We start from the raw sequence: 17,113 nt of genomic DNA on the forward strand, positions 1-17,113 counted from the left end.
ACTGTTTGTACTGTATTTTATTTTTTATTCCAAACTGTTTTAATTATTCTTATTTATTTTGACTATTTTAATTTCTTCTATGTAAAGCACTTTGAATTACCATTGTGTATGAAATGTGCTATATAAATAAACTTGCCTTGCCTATATATATATAGGCCTATGTATAATATTCATGTGCATCTCTTTTTCAGTCTGTAAAGTTGGCATTGTGTCTCATTCAGTGGTCAGAGCTCATCCTTCTCCCTTTCTCTCCCTCCACATCTCCGTCCTCTCTATTGTGAGAGACAGCTGTTTGGCGGACTGGGGGTGTTGGGTGTCATTTTTATTGATGAAAAGCAAACATTTACTCTGTGTGCCATTTAAAAGCACCACCCTCCTCTGCCTGCCCGTTCAGCTCAGCCAATCAGAGGCCTCAAGAAACACTCCTGCTCTCACAAAACAGACTTCATGAGTTGTGGATTCATATTGTCAAAAGAAAAGGGACCAAAATATTCATAACATCCTTAAAACTTCCATAAAAGTTCTGAAAGGGAAAAACCTTTTGTGGATTCCTCACATTTCCAGCTGTGCCATCATCATCCCCATGTGGAGGAAATGTTGATCTAGTGCTAAGTGTCTCCTGCATTATATGAAATGTGCTTAAAAACAAGGCAATCAATTACATCCTATTCAGACTTACCCAAGGTGTGAAAAATCACAGGAACTTACTGATTAAATCACCAATTGGGCATTAACACGGTGATATCGGAAGACTCTTTCTTAAATAAGTAAAGCTTTCTAAACTTTCTTAAATAAAGATGAAATTAAGTTTAAGGCTAAGCATTTCACTGTTCTCTACATGTTGGTGCCAAAAATATCAAAGGACTGTGATTCCACCTCAGAAAACATCTAAAAAATTCGCTAAAGATTTAGTTAAGATAAATATTTTATAATTTCACTTTTTATAATTAAACTGGAAAATGTTTGATTGTGGTAACCTTGTGCTCAAGCCTAAATTAAGCACTGCTGGAATTCAAGAATTGACACTAAATGCTAATTAACTGAAGCTTAATGCAAATCATAATAAATACATCAAAATAATTCAAATAAATCAGCCTGTTTCAGTTAGATCTTTTTTTATTTCATGGAAATACAACAACATTATTATAATTCCTGTTCAGAACCATTTGTTGTACATTGTATTATTTTCTCCTTTTTTTGTATTTCAAAACATGATCACTTGTACAACAATATGAACAAAAATCTCATGTCACAAATAGATCCATGATGACAATAAATTACACCTGTCATGCTTTGAGTTTTTAAAACAGCACTTCCTTAAATTCCAAAACATTTATCCATCATCATTCACATATTAACCCTTCCAAGAGCAAGAAAAATCAACTTTTATGCATAAATAGATAACTGGAAAATACCCATGTAATTCAACAGTTATTTAAAAACAGAATTAAATCAATCTGAAAACTCCTGAATAAAAGTGAATAACAGAATATGATGAGCATTCATGAGGTTACATTTACAATAGCCACATAAATTACAAAATTGAACAGAACGCTTGCCAATCTGTCTAACACTGCTGAAGCAAAGGGCCTGTGATTAGGTTAATACTGAAATATTTCTGGAAGTTTTAATAACCATATTGAAACAATGGATGTTCCAACATTTTCCCTGTTTGTCTGTTATTGGTCAAGGTAATGCAGTAAGACTACTGCAGTCCGTAATAACTAAGAGGTGATTAAACAGATGTCATCACAGCACAAATCCAGTTATTAGTACTTTAGAACGGTGAACTGCTTCACTAGTTTACACATGGTTATCGTGTATAAAATAGCCCAAACGAACAGTCCGTAGACTGCGATTAAACTGACAGAAAAGATAAGTGAGGTTACTTTCCAATAGTTGAGGCAAATACTGATACCAGTGAAGTACCAATAAAATTAGAACAAGTACTACAAGCAAATCTCGACAGCATTTACAATGATGGATGTTACAAATGCAAAGATCTGTAAACCAGTGCTGTAATACAATAAAGAGGACAGAATTCTGTAAACAATTCTGGGCATAAAAAATATTTGAAGGGGGAGAAATTATTGGACATTTGTGTCCATAGATTTCAATGTACTCTTGCTTTTAGGTCTTTATATTACAGTATATGGGATTTGTGAGGTACATGCAAATACTATTATAAATGAAATCATATCTGTATGGGCATGAATAAAAAAAAAAACCTAAACTTGACATCAATCATGTTTTCTCTTAATAGTTATTTATAATCAAAAGTCATCTAGATTTAGTCTTTTTCTTTTTTAACTAGAAGTTAACATTTGTTAAAACTTCCTCTGGTGACCTGGAAATATTTTCTCCAGTCCTAAATCTCTCAAACCTGTTTACTTCAAATCTCCTCCAAATGTAAAACGGATGCAGAGTGTTGATATTTATACGAGTTAGTTGACATCTGGGACAGACTGAGAAATCTACTGTGTTTTTTAACCATGTGGCGAGACTGGAGGTTTGTCTCTAATTTAAATAAAACTGAGGCAATCTTGAAAGCTCAAAGGCCCTGTACACTACGTTTGAGAGCAATGTCACACCAGAGGAAGAATAGGACAGCTGGAAGTCAAAGTTTGTTTAACATGTGGTGGCCAGAGACTGATGTATAGGAGGCTGGAAACAGCGAACATGCTCCACAGTAGAACTGTCTGTCTCCACAGCCTTCATGTACTTGTTGAGGATGGCAAAGATCTCGTTGTTGAGAATCTGATACTTTCTGATGCGGTCTGCCATCTTCTTCAGTGGCTGAAAGTAACACGACAAATAACATTAAATGGAGACATTTACACTACCATTCAAAAGTTTGTGGTCTGTATGATTTTTTTGAAAGAAGTCTCTTATGATCACTTAGGTCTAAATAGTCACACTTGTGCTCCTCGTGGTCAAAAATGGCCGCATTGGAAATGAATGGGAGACAAAATATCATCTAGTGAAAACTTTTGGTACTGCGGTCAAACAAAATCTTACTGAAAGCTCTTTATTTTTTTTATTTTTTTTGAAACACAACTTGTTTAGATTTATGGCTTTGATTTTCTTGCAGTTTTAGAGCAAAACGTGTTTTTGAAAATATATATTTCATATAATAGTATTTTTGTGCATTTTTCACAACAATAAACATAAAATTCTGTAACTTTAAAGGGATACTTCACCTCTGGAAAGATGAATGTGTATTTAAAATGGGTCATTTATGTAGAAGAAATGTGAAATTATTTTTGAATTTGGAGCTTTCTAGACTGAGAAAAGCCAGAAAATGTATTTTTGGCTTATGTGGAATGTGGATGAAAGACAACAACTCCCAGAATGCACTTGCTTCGCTGCCCTAGGAGGCCACACCTACCGGTAACAGAGAGCAGTAGTTAAACAACAAGTCTAGGCTACTAGTGAGTCTCCGTGATGAGTCTGCCCGAAAATGTGTTTCGAGATCGCCCAAAATGTCCGGGGTTCGGCTTTTGCGTTCTACAGTCGCCATTCATTATGTTTACTGTGGCGAGCAGGACGAGGCTAGGGCCGCGGGAGAACGGCACGAGGCCGGTGGCGTGATTACCGATGAGCGACACCTGTGAGACGCACCGGTCTCGTATCTCTCACGGAGGAGCGGGAATTTTCTTAGCAATGTTAAAACGCACATCAACCGATCACTTGTTTAGCGTTCATGTAAACACTACATTCAGATTCACCAATCGGAATGAATTCAGTTAGATGCACAAAAGGTGTGCATGTAAACAATGAATGGCGACTGCAGAAAGCAAAAGCTGAATCCCGGACATGTCCGGGAAAGAGGATGGTAACCCCTATTACTCAGCTTTCCCCACAGAACAAGAGCCTGCTAGCTTAGCTTCCAAAAAAAGATGGCTGACACTATGTGTACATTCTGTGAGTGAGATCCCACCCTCTATGGGCGGTTTGAGAACATGCGGGACAGCCCCTACTACTGACTGTAGCCCTGACTGTAGTCTTTAGCCTCTGGCCAAAAAATCCTCCGATGACGCAAAATGACTATTTTTCCGTCATCGGAGGATTTTTTCCAGACAAAAAATACATAAATCTCTCGTCTCAGGGGGATATGAGGGTGGAAAGCATGGTAATTCGAAAATACTACAGGTTTGCTACTAATACAAAGCTTAATGCTAAATCCTGAAGTATCCCTTTAAGGTTACTTTTTTTCACTTCAGCAAAACTCTGCCAAGTGTCATCTTTCAAAAGAGATCAAACCTAAGTCCGTGCTCTACAGCAGGGGTCCCCAACCCCCGGGCCGCGGACCGGTACCGGTCCGTGGGTCATTTGGTACCGGGCCGCACAGAAAGAATAAATAACTTACATTATTTCCGTTTTATTTGTTCACACATTTACCTGTTCACATATCGTGTCTTTTGCGCGCTCAAGTTTGTTATTTCAAATGTAGGCGCGTGATATGCGCGCTCATAATGGAAGCGACGCGCCCGTTTTTTCCAAGCGCGTCCGTGCCGCATCGAGATAAAAACATCTCAACTTTTCAGAATGCCGCAAGCGCACTGTAGGTCACGTGACAAGAACCAACCAATCATCTTCCACACTGTAAACTGCTGCACTAGTTACTAGTAAAAAATATTTTTACTAAAAATATTAATGCTCACAACTGATTCCTTGTTAAATCCATCATTGTTTATACAGAATTGTTCTATATTCTATATATAAATGTGTATGTGTTTGCTATTTCTGGTGTTTTATGACCACTTCAGTTATAGTCTAACCTCAGACAAATACAGAGCCGTTGCGCAGGAGAGATAAGTTAGTTTCACGGCAGAAGCTCCGTTTACTGATGCTTGGGCCAACTTTTCTTAAAATATAATCAAACTGGTCCTTGTCCACTCTGAAATAGGCTTTGAACCTCCCATTGTCCAGGCGGAGCTCCTGAATCAGCTGGTGAAATTCCCCATGGTTTTGTGTTTTTGTAGTATCGGTTGCACGGTCTTGCACCCAAACACTGCAGCGTTTTTTTTTTACTCTTCTTAGTAAATAAATCTTGTAACAGAGTTACAGCAAGGGTTTTTCGGTGGTGGAAATCCATTGCTGAAATTTCCTTGCTGTAACGGAGAGCGCAGCGGATGGTTGCTTAGCAACGACAGACGCCTCCGGAGTGCAACCTCGCACCTAGCGTTTTCTACGCGTTTTTAGGAGCACCTTAAAGGCCGGTCCGTGAAAATATTGTCTGACATTAAACCGGTCCGTGGCGCAAAAAAGGTTGGGGGCCGCTGCTCTACAGCACTCAAGATTTACGACACTTTAAGTGGGAAATGTAATTTTCAGGTCTATGCTCAAAAAGTGAATAAATGCATCGTAAATACAATTTAGTACCATAAAATTACCCTATGTACCCTAAAAATACAAAATATTAAATAAAAAACATAATCGAACTAAAATATAGTACATTCATTTCATTAAAAAAACAAACGGAAAAAAACAAACACTCGAAGAGCACCAGAGGGTTAAAACAATGGTGTTCTATTAAAATCTATTTTAATATGTAATTTATTCCTGTGAAGGCAAGGCTGAATTTTCAGTATATTAGTATTAAGAGTTCCTTAAAATGTTCACAAATACATCAAGCCTATTCTCAAAGCAAAACATAACCACTTCAAAAAATGATGCTGCCAATATGAAAAACATACAAATACTCATTAGGTCACCTTGTTAAAATACATCAGTAAGGATTAGGGGACAGAATATACAGTTTATAAAATATTAATTAACAATAAACTAATAGCTTGCAAATTATTACTTTGTTAGTTTGCAAATGATACTTATTATAAAGCGTTACCAAAATCTTTATAAATGTCTTTATGGTCAGTTGTGATCAATTTAAAGCAGCACTAGGTAACTTTTCAACCTTCATAATATACTTCCAAGTCTCTTGTGATGGTACATCGACTTACAATAGGTTGAATGACACGTCTGCCATAGCCTGACGGGGTCTGTAGCGTTTTTAATCGTACTTTCAAACTTCGGGTTTCGGGTAGTAACCGGCGAACAAAGAGAACTACAAAATTCGACTGCTTTACGGCATATACGTCACTTCCACCACCACCACCACCCCCACTTCCTTAAAATCGGACGTGCGAGCCAAATGTTATAGTCATGGCCGAAGCAGCACAGAATAACAAGAAAGCAAAGGTTTTATCGGAGCAAAGCAAAAAGAGAAAAATAGAAAGTGATCGCGTTAAAGGCAGAACGAGGATCAACATTGGGCCAGCATTTTCTCGCTGGCGTGAGCTGAAGGAGGAGGAGGGGTGCCCGACCGATGCGGACTTGGCAAAAATCAAATGAAAGCCTGTGTCTAAACGGCGTGCACAAGTTTGGTAGGGGCTACATTCTTGCAAGTAAATATATAAGATGTACAAAATCATATTTTAGGATACCTAACATGTCTGTGATATTTGTTTATTTGTCTTGCCTCAAGCTATAATGCAAATCGATTTGTAAAATTTGCAGATTCATTTATGGTAGCTTGATATTATAATATTGACGATATATGGTTATTATCTACCACTCAAACATTGCATTGAAGTATCATATGTAAAACGGTAACCAATAGACTAGGCTACTATAATGACGCTGGCTTGTAAACGTGATCATCGCGATCATTTGTCGTTAGAAAAAAAAATAAAACCCATGAAATTATATTCATATGACATGCTGAAATATATGCCACTGTACCTGGGATGAAGACATTTCACACGCGACGCAAGCAGAACACCTGCATGTGACCTCCTCCTACAGTGTTCAGGGCTATCATGGTTGTCAACAATTGATGCACGTGCATGTAGGATGACAGAGTTTGCGACAGTAGTAGAGCTCTAGAGCAGCGGTCCCCAACCTTTTTTGCGCCACGGACCGGTTTAATGTCAGACAATATTTTCACGGACCGGCCTTTAAGGTGCTCCTAAAAACGCGTAGAAAACGCTAGGCGCGAGGTTGCACTCCGGAGGCGTCTGTCGTTGCTAAGCAACCATCCGCTGCGCTCTCCGTTACAGCAAGGAAATTTCAGCAATGGATTTCCACCACCGAAAAACCCTTGCTGTAACTCTGTTACAAGATTTATTTACTAAGAAGAGTAAAAAAAAAAACGCTGCAGTGTTTGGGTGCAAGACCGTGCAACCGATACTACAAAAACACAAAACCATGGGGAATTTCACCAGCTGATTCAGGAGCTCCGCCTGGACAATGGGAGGTTCAAAGCCTTTTTCAGAGTGGACAAGGACCAGTTTGATTATATTTTAAGAAAAGTTGGCCCAAGCATCAGTAAACGGAGCTTCTGCCGTGAAACTAACTTATCTCTCCTGCGCAACGGCTCTGTATTTGTCTGAGGTTAGACTATAACTGAAGTGGTCATAAAACACCAGAAATAGCAAACACATACACATTTATATATAGAATATAGAACAATTCTGTATAAACAATGATGGATTTAACAAGGAATCAGTTGTGAGCATTAATATTTTTAGTAAAAATATTTTTTACTAGTAACTAGTGCAGCAGTTTACAGTGTGGAAGATGATTGGTATGTTCTTGTCACGTGACCTACAGTGCGCTTGCGGCATTCTGAAAAGTTGAGATGTTTTTATCTCGATGCGGCACGGACGCGCTTGGAAAAAACGGGCGCGTCGCTTCCATTATGAGCGCGCATACCGCGCGCCTACATTTGAAATAACAAACTTGAGCGCGCAAAAGACACGATATGTGAACAGGTAAATGTGTGAACAAATAAAACGGAAATAATGTAAGTTATTTATTCTTTCTGTGCGGCCCGGTACCAAATGACCCACGGACCGGTACCGGTCCGCGGCCCGGGGGTTGGGGACCCCTGCTCTAGAGGACAATACTGTTTCCCAACTGTAGGGGGACCCCACCCCGAGAGCAAAAGTAACCTGGTGTTACTTTAATGCACTGTTACTGAATAAAAGTATTCTTTTTTTTTTATCTTACTGACCCTAAACATTTTAATGTTAGTTTATACAGTATATATCATTTTTGGCTGTGTTAAGTTTTCTGAAATGAGTTATGTCATTTTAATAGTCTACGACATCAGACACCCACCACGTTCTTAATGATCTCGTCTTTGCCGTCCTGCCTCTGGACCTTCAGCAAATGGTAGCAGAAATCGAAGAGGTCAAAGCGACGTTGCTGTCCTAATAGCACAATGATGGCACAGCCAGCCCAGTTCAGACCATCACCGAAACACTGCCTAAAGACAAAAATACCCCAAACATTTCAGTTTTATGACGTAAACGTAAATCAAATGCTTACTTGCTAAATTTTTTTGTGTGTGATGTTGGCATACTCTGCAGTGAACTCGTGTGTGCCCACAGGGATGCAGTACACAAACTGCATGGCACTCCAGAGTCGGTGGAACTCCATGCACTCGTCCACATGCATGACGCCGTTGGTGGGGGGAGGGCCTCGCCACACACTGTCCTGCAGGAAGCTGCGAATACGCGTCAGGATGACTTCAAACATGGACAGCCCACAGCACAGACGCTCCTTCGTCAGCAGGTCTCCTTCCCGCGCTATTGCAATTTGCTGAAAAAAGTTATTAAAAACAAAACAAAATAAAATGTTTAAATGGAAACCAAATCAACCAATTCACATACTGCACTGAAGCCATAAACAATCTAAAAAACAGATGCACAAACCTACACTAACATTCAAAAGTTTAGGGTCAGTGAGACAATTTCTTTTAAAAAAATAAAGCAAAAAGAACATCAAAAGTGACAGTAAATACATTTACAATGTTACAAAAGATTTCCATTTAAAAATAAATGCTATTCTTTTACATGTAAATTTCCACAAAAATATTAAGACCAGCTGATTTCAACATTGATAATAGGAAGAAATAATTTTTTAGGAGCAAATCATCATATTAGAATGATTTCTGAAGGATCATGCGACACTGAAGACTGGAGCTATAATGCTGTAAATTCAACTTTGACATCACAGGAACAAATTACATTTTCAAATACATTAAATTGTAATAATATTTCACAATACTACTGTTTTTACTGCATGTATGACCAGCCTTGGTGAGCATAATACTTCTTTCAAGAGCATTAATAAAAGTCTTACTGACCCCAAAATTTTGAACAGTCAAGTTTTTTGTTTTGTTTTTTAAGTAAACAGATCAGAAATTAGAAATAAAACATGGAAAAACTAAATAATATTTATTTTTTAATAATTATTTTTCTTTTTGTATTTTACATTCATGTGGGGACACTGAGCTCATCATAATTTAGGACCATCAGGCATAAATCATCAGAATACTAGCGATGAGCACGTTGGCTCTGAACTGAGCGCCTCACCTGTGGGGTCCCAAGTCTCTCAATGAGGGGCACCAGGTGAAGAGGAGCATACTTTGCCTCCAGCCTCTTCATCCTCACCTCCAGTCGCTCTCCCTCTGTAGAGTTCAACATTAAAGCAAGATTTCAGCAGATATAAATATATATATCAGACGTCTTAATTAGAAAGCACTGAAGAGAAACGTGATTTTGGAGCCATTGAATATCATTTCTCACCTTTGATGTAGACCCTTGGGAGGATGTTCTGGAACGGTGCAGCATGAAGTAAGTCACAAACTTCTTCCTGTGACTGAATGACAAACAAACAGCACAGAAACATAAGGAACAAATGAGAAATGATTCCGTTAAATGAAATCTGAATCAAGCTTTACATAACACAAACACCACACACAAATCAGTGTGAAAATGGGTTAGTCATAATATGTATGACAATGTGAAAATGTAACATTTTGACCCTAAATATGATGATATTTATGTAGAATTTATATTGAATAAGCTCAGTCTGAATGATATGATTATACCAAATATAATATTGATAAAGGATCCCACCTAAAGGCCCGGGTATACTTCATTTTCCGCGTTCCGCTCTGTCTCACGCACAGTTGTGTCCGCGCACAGCTTTCAAAGTATACTCAACCTCGGATGAACGAGTTCAACATGCGCAGTACAATTGCTTTTCTAATACTCTACAAGACATCAGCAGGCAGCAACGAGTTGTCTCATTTACAGGACATTCGCTCTGAAGGATAGAAGAAAAAAGTAGCGGATCCGCCATTGCATGCAAAGTTAGGAAAAAGAACCAAAACAAAAAGAATGAAGAATGATATTCTGCTTTGTTTACTGTTTTAGGAACAGCGTGTTGTTTAGTATTGCTCTTTCCCATAGACTGTTTAAAAATATGGACATCGTGTCCGTGACATCACCCATAGGTTTCTGAAGAGCATTTTTGAAGCCCGGCCGTCGCCATCTTGGCAGCGCATCACCGCGTGTCACTCCCGGATAACAGAAAATGGGCAAAGAGGGGATTAGTTGAGGTGACATGACGGCTAACAGACAGCAGACAAACGGCTAGTAGTGACAGTAGCAGCAATACACCTGTCACTCAAGTGGCCACACCCTTAATTATGCAGAACTTTAAGGCTTAATAGAATTGAAACGGATGAGTTATAAAAAAAATTCACTCCCCTTACAGTTGTCATGAAGGGCAAAATTAGCTATATAGACCAAAACCACTTTTTGTACCAGGCTGTGATTTTTTTTTTCTGCTGTAAAGTTGGGCATATTAACATGGGGGGGTTTATGGAATTGACTCTTTTGGAGACTGTCTCTAGCGGCCAGTCGATGAATTGCAGTTTAAGTCACTTCCGTGTTGGATTCAAGAGGGAGACCGGAAGGGTGCCGCTTGCTCTTTCCGCACTCTTCTTCGACTACTGCACAATATAATCGCAACTACATATTGCCACCTAGTGGACTCTTCTGTCTCAACATTCACCTTGCACATGCGCTGTTGTACACGCACTATCCGCGCAGACAAAAACTTGGAGAAAGGTATAACTGCAGCCTGGAGATCTCCAAATGGGGGTGGGAGCTCCAAAAAAGGGCGTGGCTTCCTCCCATTGGTAGATAGGCACGACACGCATTTGTGATTTTCCCACCTTATCTAGTTCAGCGCAAACTCTGCTCCACAGCCGATTCCTAAGTGTTGATTTCCTAAAAAAAAGTTACGGTACAACAAATGCTAACCCCTAAACCTACCCTTCACCTGAGCCTAACCTTAACCAGTGAAATTGGCTGCATGGGAGAATTGGTGCTGAATAGCGTGGTAAAGAAAGCTGCCGTTAATAAGATTATGCGATATGAGATCGACATCTGGGCAATTCCGTTATCGATTCGGACCTCACCGGCCAATGGGACCTTTTTATGTAGTTGCACCCAGTGTCACTACCCCCTCCTACCCTGCCAATCTCAAGCCCCGGGATGCCCGTTGCTTAGAACAAAGACCAAGACTGGCTCGCGGCTAAAGCTTGGGGGGGATTCACACTTATATAAATTGAACGGAGGTTTAAACTCCAGTCCGAACGCAACTGGCAATAAGCTCTGTGACAATTGGCTGAAGCCAGAGCCACTGGTGAAAGTCTTTGCGTGTGGAAACCCCGCCCCATTTTGGAGGTTCTGTCCACTTTTGGAGTTTACGCCCCATTTTGGAGATCTCCGGTTATACCTACTTGGAGAATTGGGCTGCACGCAGACCCTCCTGATTAAGAAAAATTACGTCGCGTGGACTGTAGCGGAACGCGGACGGGCGAAGTATACTTTGGGCTCAATTATTTGTTTCTACTTGAAAGTTTGTTAAAACGGTCTACAAAAATATATTGGAAAACCAATTACTCCTAATAATAAAAAATTATTTTGTCAGGATGGCCTAGTTTATCTATTTTTTAAATACATATTTGTTCAAGCTTTAATCATTTTAGCACAGTGCTTTAAAGCACATGAATTAAGAGGCACAACTTTTGAGACAGGATTGCATTTCTAAATTCATCCCCTTCAAAGTATCTCCACTACAGCCAGCACAATACCACTTGCATAATAAATTCACTTTTTTTTAAACAATTTCAAAACATTTCCCAGCGGACTTTAAATCACCTGCTGGATCAGTATTCCTATTATTATGCATAGTCTACATTTTATTGTTTCTACATATATTTGTGGAATATGCTGGTTACCCTATTAAAGGGTGGCGTGTTCTTGCATTTGACACCATTTTGTCCTTGGTCATTGCAACATGGCTCACTTTTTTCATCAGCATTTTGTGACTTAATCGACACAATTAAAGGCTAACTTTAACTTTTAAAAAAAAAGGTGTCTCGAGACTTGTGTGTTCTACATTCCAGTCTGTTGTAATCCATCTAGTTCAGCGGTCGGGAACTTTATGGCACGCGGAGGGATAATCACAGAAGCGCGCACCTCCGTTCGTGCGAATGCGCTAGTGCATGTTAAAATCCCATACTTTAATAGCATTTATAGCACCTAACTTAATAAAACAGACTCTGTGACTATGAGGAATGAATACCTCAAAATGTATGTCCATATGCAAGTTTGAGGGACTTAAAGGAGAACTCCGGCGCAAAATGAACCTTTGGTCTAATTACACATTGTTACCTAGTCAACCGTTATCTGAGATTTGTTTTCATGATTATCGAATGTAAATAGTTTTATCTCTAAAAACAGTTTAGCCTATAACGCTAGTATAACGCTAGTATATAGGGCATAGAGTAATGACAAATAAAAATCGCTTGTTAATACCACTAACAAGGCTCAAAATAGCCCCACACTAGCACGGTAGCATAATGAGGGTCCCTACCTTCAAACCGAAGCATTGAGAACTTTGTCAGTGTCCAGACAGTTTAATAAGAAGATATTTTATACATACAGTCAACTTCACGTATACAGGCAGAAGCCATCTTTGAAAAACAGTCTCTACCAGTTGATCTACGAACGCCGATCCAAGTGCGCTGGTGAGATGTGAACGAGCTATAAGTTGTGATAAGGTGAGCGCGAACAGCAGGCTTGGATCGGCGTTCGTAGATCAACTGGTAGAGACTGTTTTTCAAAGATGGCTTCTGCCTGTATACGTGAAGTTGACTATGTATAAAATATCTTCTTATTAAACTGTGTGGACACTGACAAAGTTCTCAATGCTTCGGTTTGAAGGTAGGGACCCTCATTATGCTACCGTGTTAGTGTGGGGCTATTTTGAGCCTTGTTAGTGGTATTAACAAGCGATTTTTATTTGTCATTACACTATGCCCAATATACTAGCGTTATACTAGCGTTATAGGCTAAACTGTTTTTAGAGATAAAACTATTTACATTCGATAATCATGAAAACAAATCTCAGATAACGGTTGACTAGGTAACAATGTGTAATTAGACCAAAGGTTCATTTTGCGCCGGAGTTCTCCTTTAAATTAAGTACATACACCTCCTTAGCTGTTGTCACGTGCAATTGATTATCCCTCCGTGTCATGTTAATGCCCAGTCCATTATTTAGAGATTACAAAACATAGTTTTGCACATCCCTAACTATTAATATGTATTGTGAATTCAGTTTCATTATACTTCCAAATCAAAAAGATTGGCAACACTTTGCAATAAGGTCTCATTTGTTAATATTTGTTAATGCATTCACAAACATGAATTAGCTATCTTCTTACAGCATTTATTAAACTTTGTTAATGTTAGTTAACCAAAATGCTCATATTCATTCACATGCTTTAATTCATGTTAACAGATACAAGATTTTGATAAAAATGCATTACTAAATGTTGAGATTAACATTAGCTAAAATTAATAAAGGCGGTAGAAGTATTGTTTATTGTTATTTCATATTAACTAATGTAGTTAACTAATGTTAACAAATAAAACCTTATTATAAAGTGTTATCAAAACATTTATTAAAATAAATGATTGGGCCCAAAATATGGAAGTTCGTTTTTACCACAGAATCATAAATAAAAACTTTTTATCTTTTTATTTTTATCAAGGTTTATATCTCACAATTTGGACTTCATAATTCGCTACCGTGAGTTTATATCTCAACATTTAATATCTTGCATCTGACTTCTTAAAAATCTGAATTGTGAGATATAAACTGTGAAATACGAACTTGCAATTGTGAGGAAAAATAACCTTTTTTTTATTCCATGGTGGAAACAAGCTTCCATGCCAGAAAGATAAAAAAAAAAATTAGACAAATAAAATATTATTGTGGCAGTTGGTGGGAACCCTAAATTAAATGCAACGTGAAAGTTTAAAGGTCTCATGGCAATGACTTTCAAATCAATGAGGTACACAAATTTAGCAAAAATCACTTCATTCACAATAATAAAACAAGCACCTAACAACACCCAAAACAGAGAGACGACTAGAAGAGCACCCTGACAGAAACGATGTTAATGAGAGATCAGCGTGCAATGATCATTCGACACATTCACTATGCTTCAGAGAGAGAGAGACCCAAACAGAAACACAAGAGAAACAGGCATCAGAAGTGAAGAGAAGTGTATGGAAGCAGATGTGCACCAGCACAGGACGTCACAGGCAGCCAGAGAGGATTCGTGACTGCCATGAAAGCAAGGAAGACTTCCTTTGGAGGAAATGGTCCTAAAGAAGCCTCTTAATATTAACCCAGTGGGCACGTGTAGAGTCCAAACGTCACAACAGGGCCAGACGTTCGCAGCTCCGTTTTACATTTCAAGTTTTATTCTTTCGTCTCGGCGACGCTAACATCCTTGAATCCATGGCAGAACACGGCACAAAAGTGACTAAAGAAAAAAAGTATAGAAACCAGGAAGAGTGTGCGTTAAGTCAGTTTGTGATTCGGTTACATGAATGAGGCCTGATTCCTTACCACCTGTAGTTGTTGCCAGCGTGTAATGAGAAATAAAGTTGCTTTTTAGGGGCAGATGGCAGCACTGTCATTCACCCACACACTCGTTAACATACACAGTTATTCATTAATATTCACATCCAGAAACACACATGCATACACATCAGCATACAACACACACTTTCTACAAATTCAAATCTGCTTCTTTATGCAGCTGATTAGCAAAGCCAGGCTGAGTCAAGTCAAGGATTGTGCCTTGATAGGACGCTTTCATGATTAACATTATAAGTATTTCCATAAAGAATAACATAAAAATTCATAAGAAAACAGCATTTTATGAAAGACCAGACCTGCCAACCTTGACAAAGTATTTGGAGTACCACAATAGTGTAATACTTTACATGCCTTCGCACCACTTTGCTTTGCACACAGTCATTTCCCCCTATTTAACGGCATTTATTCAACACATAAAACAGCTATGAAAAACAACAACACAATTGTATATTGTCGAGCCAGGGATGCCCCCAGGGAAGATATTTTTTTAAATATCAGCTTTAAATTGTGGATTCAGTCAATTTTAGCATGAGAATATAGGGTCAAACTCACCCTAGATTTTATATAGTTTTTTTTTTAAATAGAGTAAATAAAACATTATCTACTTTATTTCTCAGCCAACATGTACACTGTTGTTTGTTGTTATCCATTCCATATGACTACCAATACCAATAACATCTTTATTAAATTCTAAAAATTAAACAATATAACTGTAATACTACTACTTCACTGTGAAAAAATATAATAATATTTTTACAGAACAACAGTCAAAACACAATACTAATATTTATTTTCTTGTGGTTTTTCGTTAGACTAGATGCTGCCGCCTCTTGCTGGACTCAAGGACTGCATGTGCACAATTGAACACAAGGTGTCTCCAGCTTTTTGCATAGTTTAGAGTCACAAATCGTACCAGGGTACTTCGAGGTCAAAATGAGTACCTGCTATGCAAAATGCATTCAGGTTGGCAGGTCTGAATGGCTAATGCTATAATAGAAATCAGCTTTGAGATGAGGTTTTAGATCAATTGATTAGGAGAGTAAGTGATAAAAGATAAACTAAGCAACTAAACTATGTCATGCAAAGAGTAAGAGGAAATCAGAGGGGGTCTCACCAGAGCTTGCTCGATGAGCAGACAGAAAAGGATGGCATTGCCCACCTCCCTTAGACTCTGAAACACATCTGTCTTGAGCTCAGCGTATTCAATGATGTCCTTCAGCTGATGGTGGAAGAATTCCAGGATGCCTGACAAATGTTCCATATTACATAACATCAAAAAACAATCCAGGCTAGATTCACTGATCTATATAAATTACTGGATTTCTCATTGCGTTCTAAACTGCCGGCATGCGGTGAAGCCACCGGAAGTGTTCGAGCGGCCGTCTTATGATTCCCTACCGACAGAAGGCATCATTGACTTAAAGCCAAAACATTGACCTAAAATCACCCAGTGTATCAGTTGCACATTAGTAGTTTTTAAGATACATGTGTGTACATTTATTGATCATTTGAATGTTATCTGTAATGTTTATAGTCTTTCGGGCAGGATTGGCTTCATCACTCTGTCTCCTCTCCACCAATAAAGCTGGCGTGTGATGGCGCAATATGGCTGCCGTCGCATCATCCAGGCGGATGCTGCACATTGGTGGTGGTTGAGGAGATTCCTCCCCTTCTATGTAAAGCACTTTATGTGCAGAGAAAAAACGCTATATAAAATGTAATGAATTATTATTATTATTATTATAATATCGAAATCCTTAAGATGGGTTTCTCTACTGCACACTGCCAACACAGGTATCTGAACTAACAAAATAAATTTCTTTATCTACGCAATTATGCAGGAAATATTAAGCATAAAAACATTCAGTATATCTGGGATTATTATCAGAAATTGATTTGAACATACATGTAATATTACAATACATACAATCCCCTATTACTAAATTGTACTATATATTAAACTTATATTATACTTCTTATACTTTTTAATAGCATTACAGTTTGCATATGAATTAAGTGTTATTTGTATAATTATTTATTCAACCAACATTTAGTCGATATCTTTACTGCTTCGAAATACATGCTGTTAGCGAAAACAATGTTGAATCATTTACAGTTGTTGTACGACTAAAACAGTATTATATAACAACATAATTACATAACTACATTGAACATGGCGAATTAAGTTGTATGCGCATGCCTTACAAAGCATAAATCTGTATTCAGATTTCAAAATAAATATTGTGACATTTGTAATATAAATGCTGAGGTGTCTCATCTGTCCACT

At 38.2% G+C, this 17,113-nt stretch overlaps 1 protein-coding gene across 4 annotated transcripts in view; it reads right to left on the reverse strand.

Moving 5' to 3' along the window:
- Positions 1-1,098: 1,098 nt before the first annotated feature.
- Positions 1,099-17,113, reverse strand: part of cyfip2 (cytoplasmic FMR1 interacting protein 2) — a 53,286-nt gene continuing 37,271 nt past the window's right edge. For 2 of the 4 annotated variants that reach the window (XM_056258568.1, XM_056258566.1), the window contains exons 24-29: positions 15,938-16,071; positions 9,597-9,669; positions 9,384-9,478; positions 8,369-8,607; positions 8,125-8,272; positions 1,099-2,796 (exon numbers count right to left, since the gene is read on the reverse strand). In XM_056258568.1, the coding sequence (XP_056114543.1) occupies positions 2,629-2,796; positions 8,125-8,272; positions 8,369-8,607; positions 9,384-9,478; positions 9,597-9,669; positions 15,938-16,071 (857 nt within the window). In that variant the 3' untranslated portion in view covers positions 1,099-2,628. Of the gene's footprint in view, positions 2,797-8,124; positions 8,273-8,368; positions 8,608-9,383; positions 9,479-9,596; positions 9,670-14,687; positions 14,797-15,937; positions 16,072-17,113 lie in introns of those variants that run through there. The other 2 variants (XM_056258567.1, XM_056258569.1) reach the window with 2 other exon arrangements.

Source organism: Rhinichthys klamathensis, unplaced genomic scaffold (genome assembly GCF_029890125.1).
Source record: "Rhinichthys klamathensis goyatoka isolate OS25496 unplaced genomic scaffold, OSU_Roscu_1.1 h1tg000153l_1, whole genome shotgun sequence".
In the NCBI taxonomy this organism is placed as follows: Eukaryota; Metazoa; Chordata; class Actinopteri; order Cypriniformes; family Leuciscidae; genus Rhinichthys; species Rhinichthys klamathensis.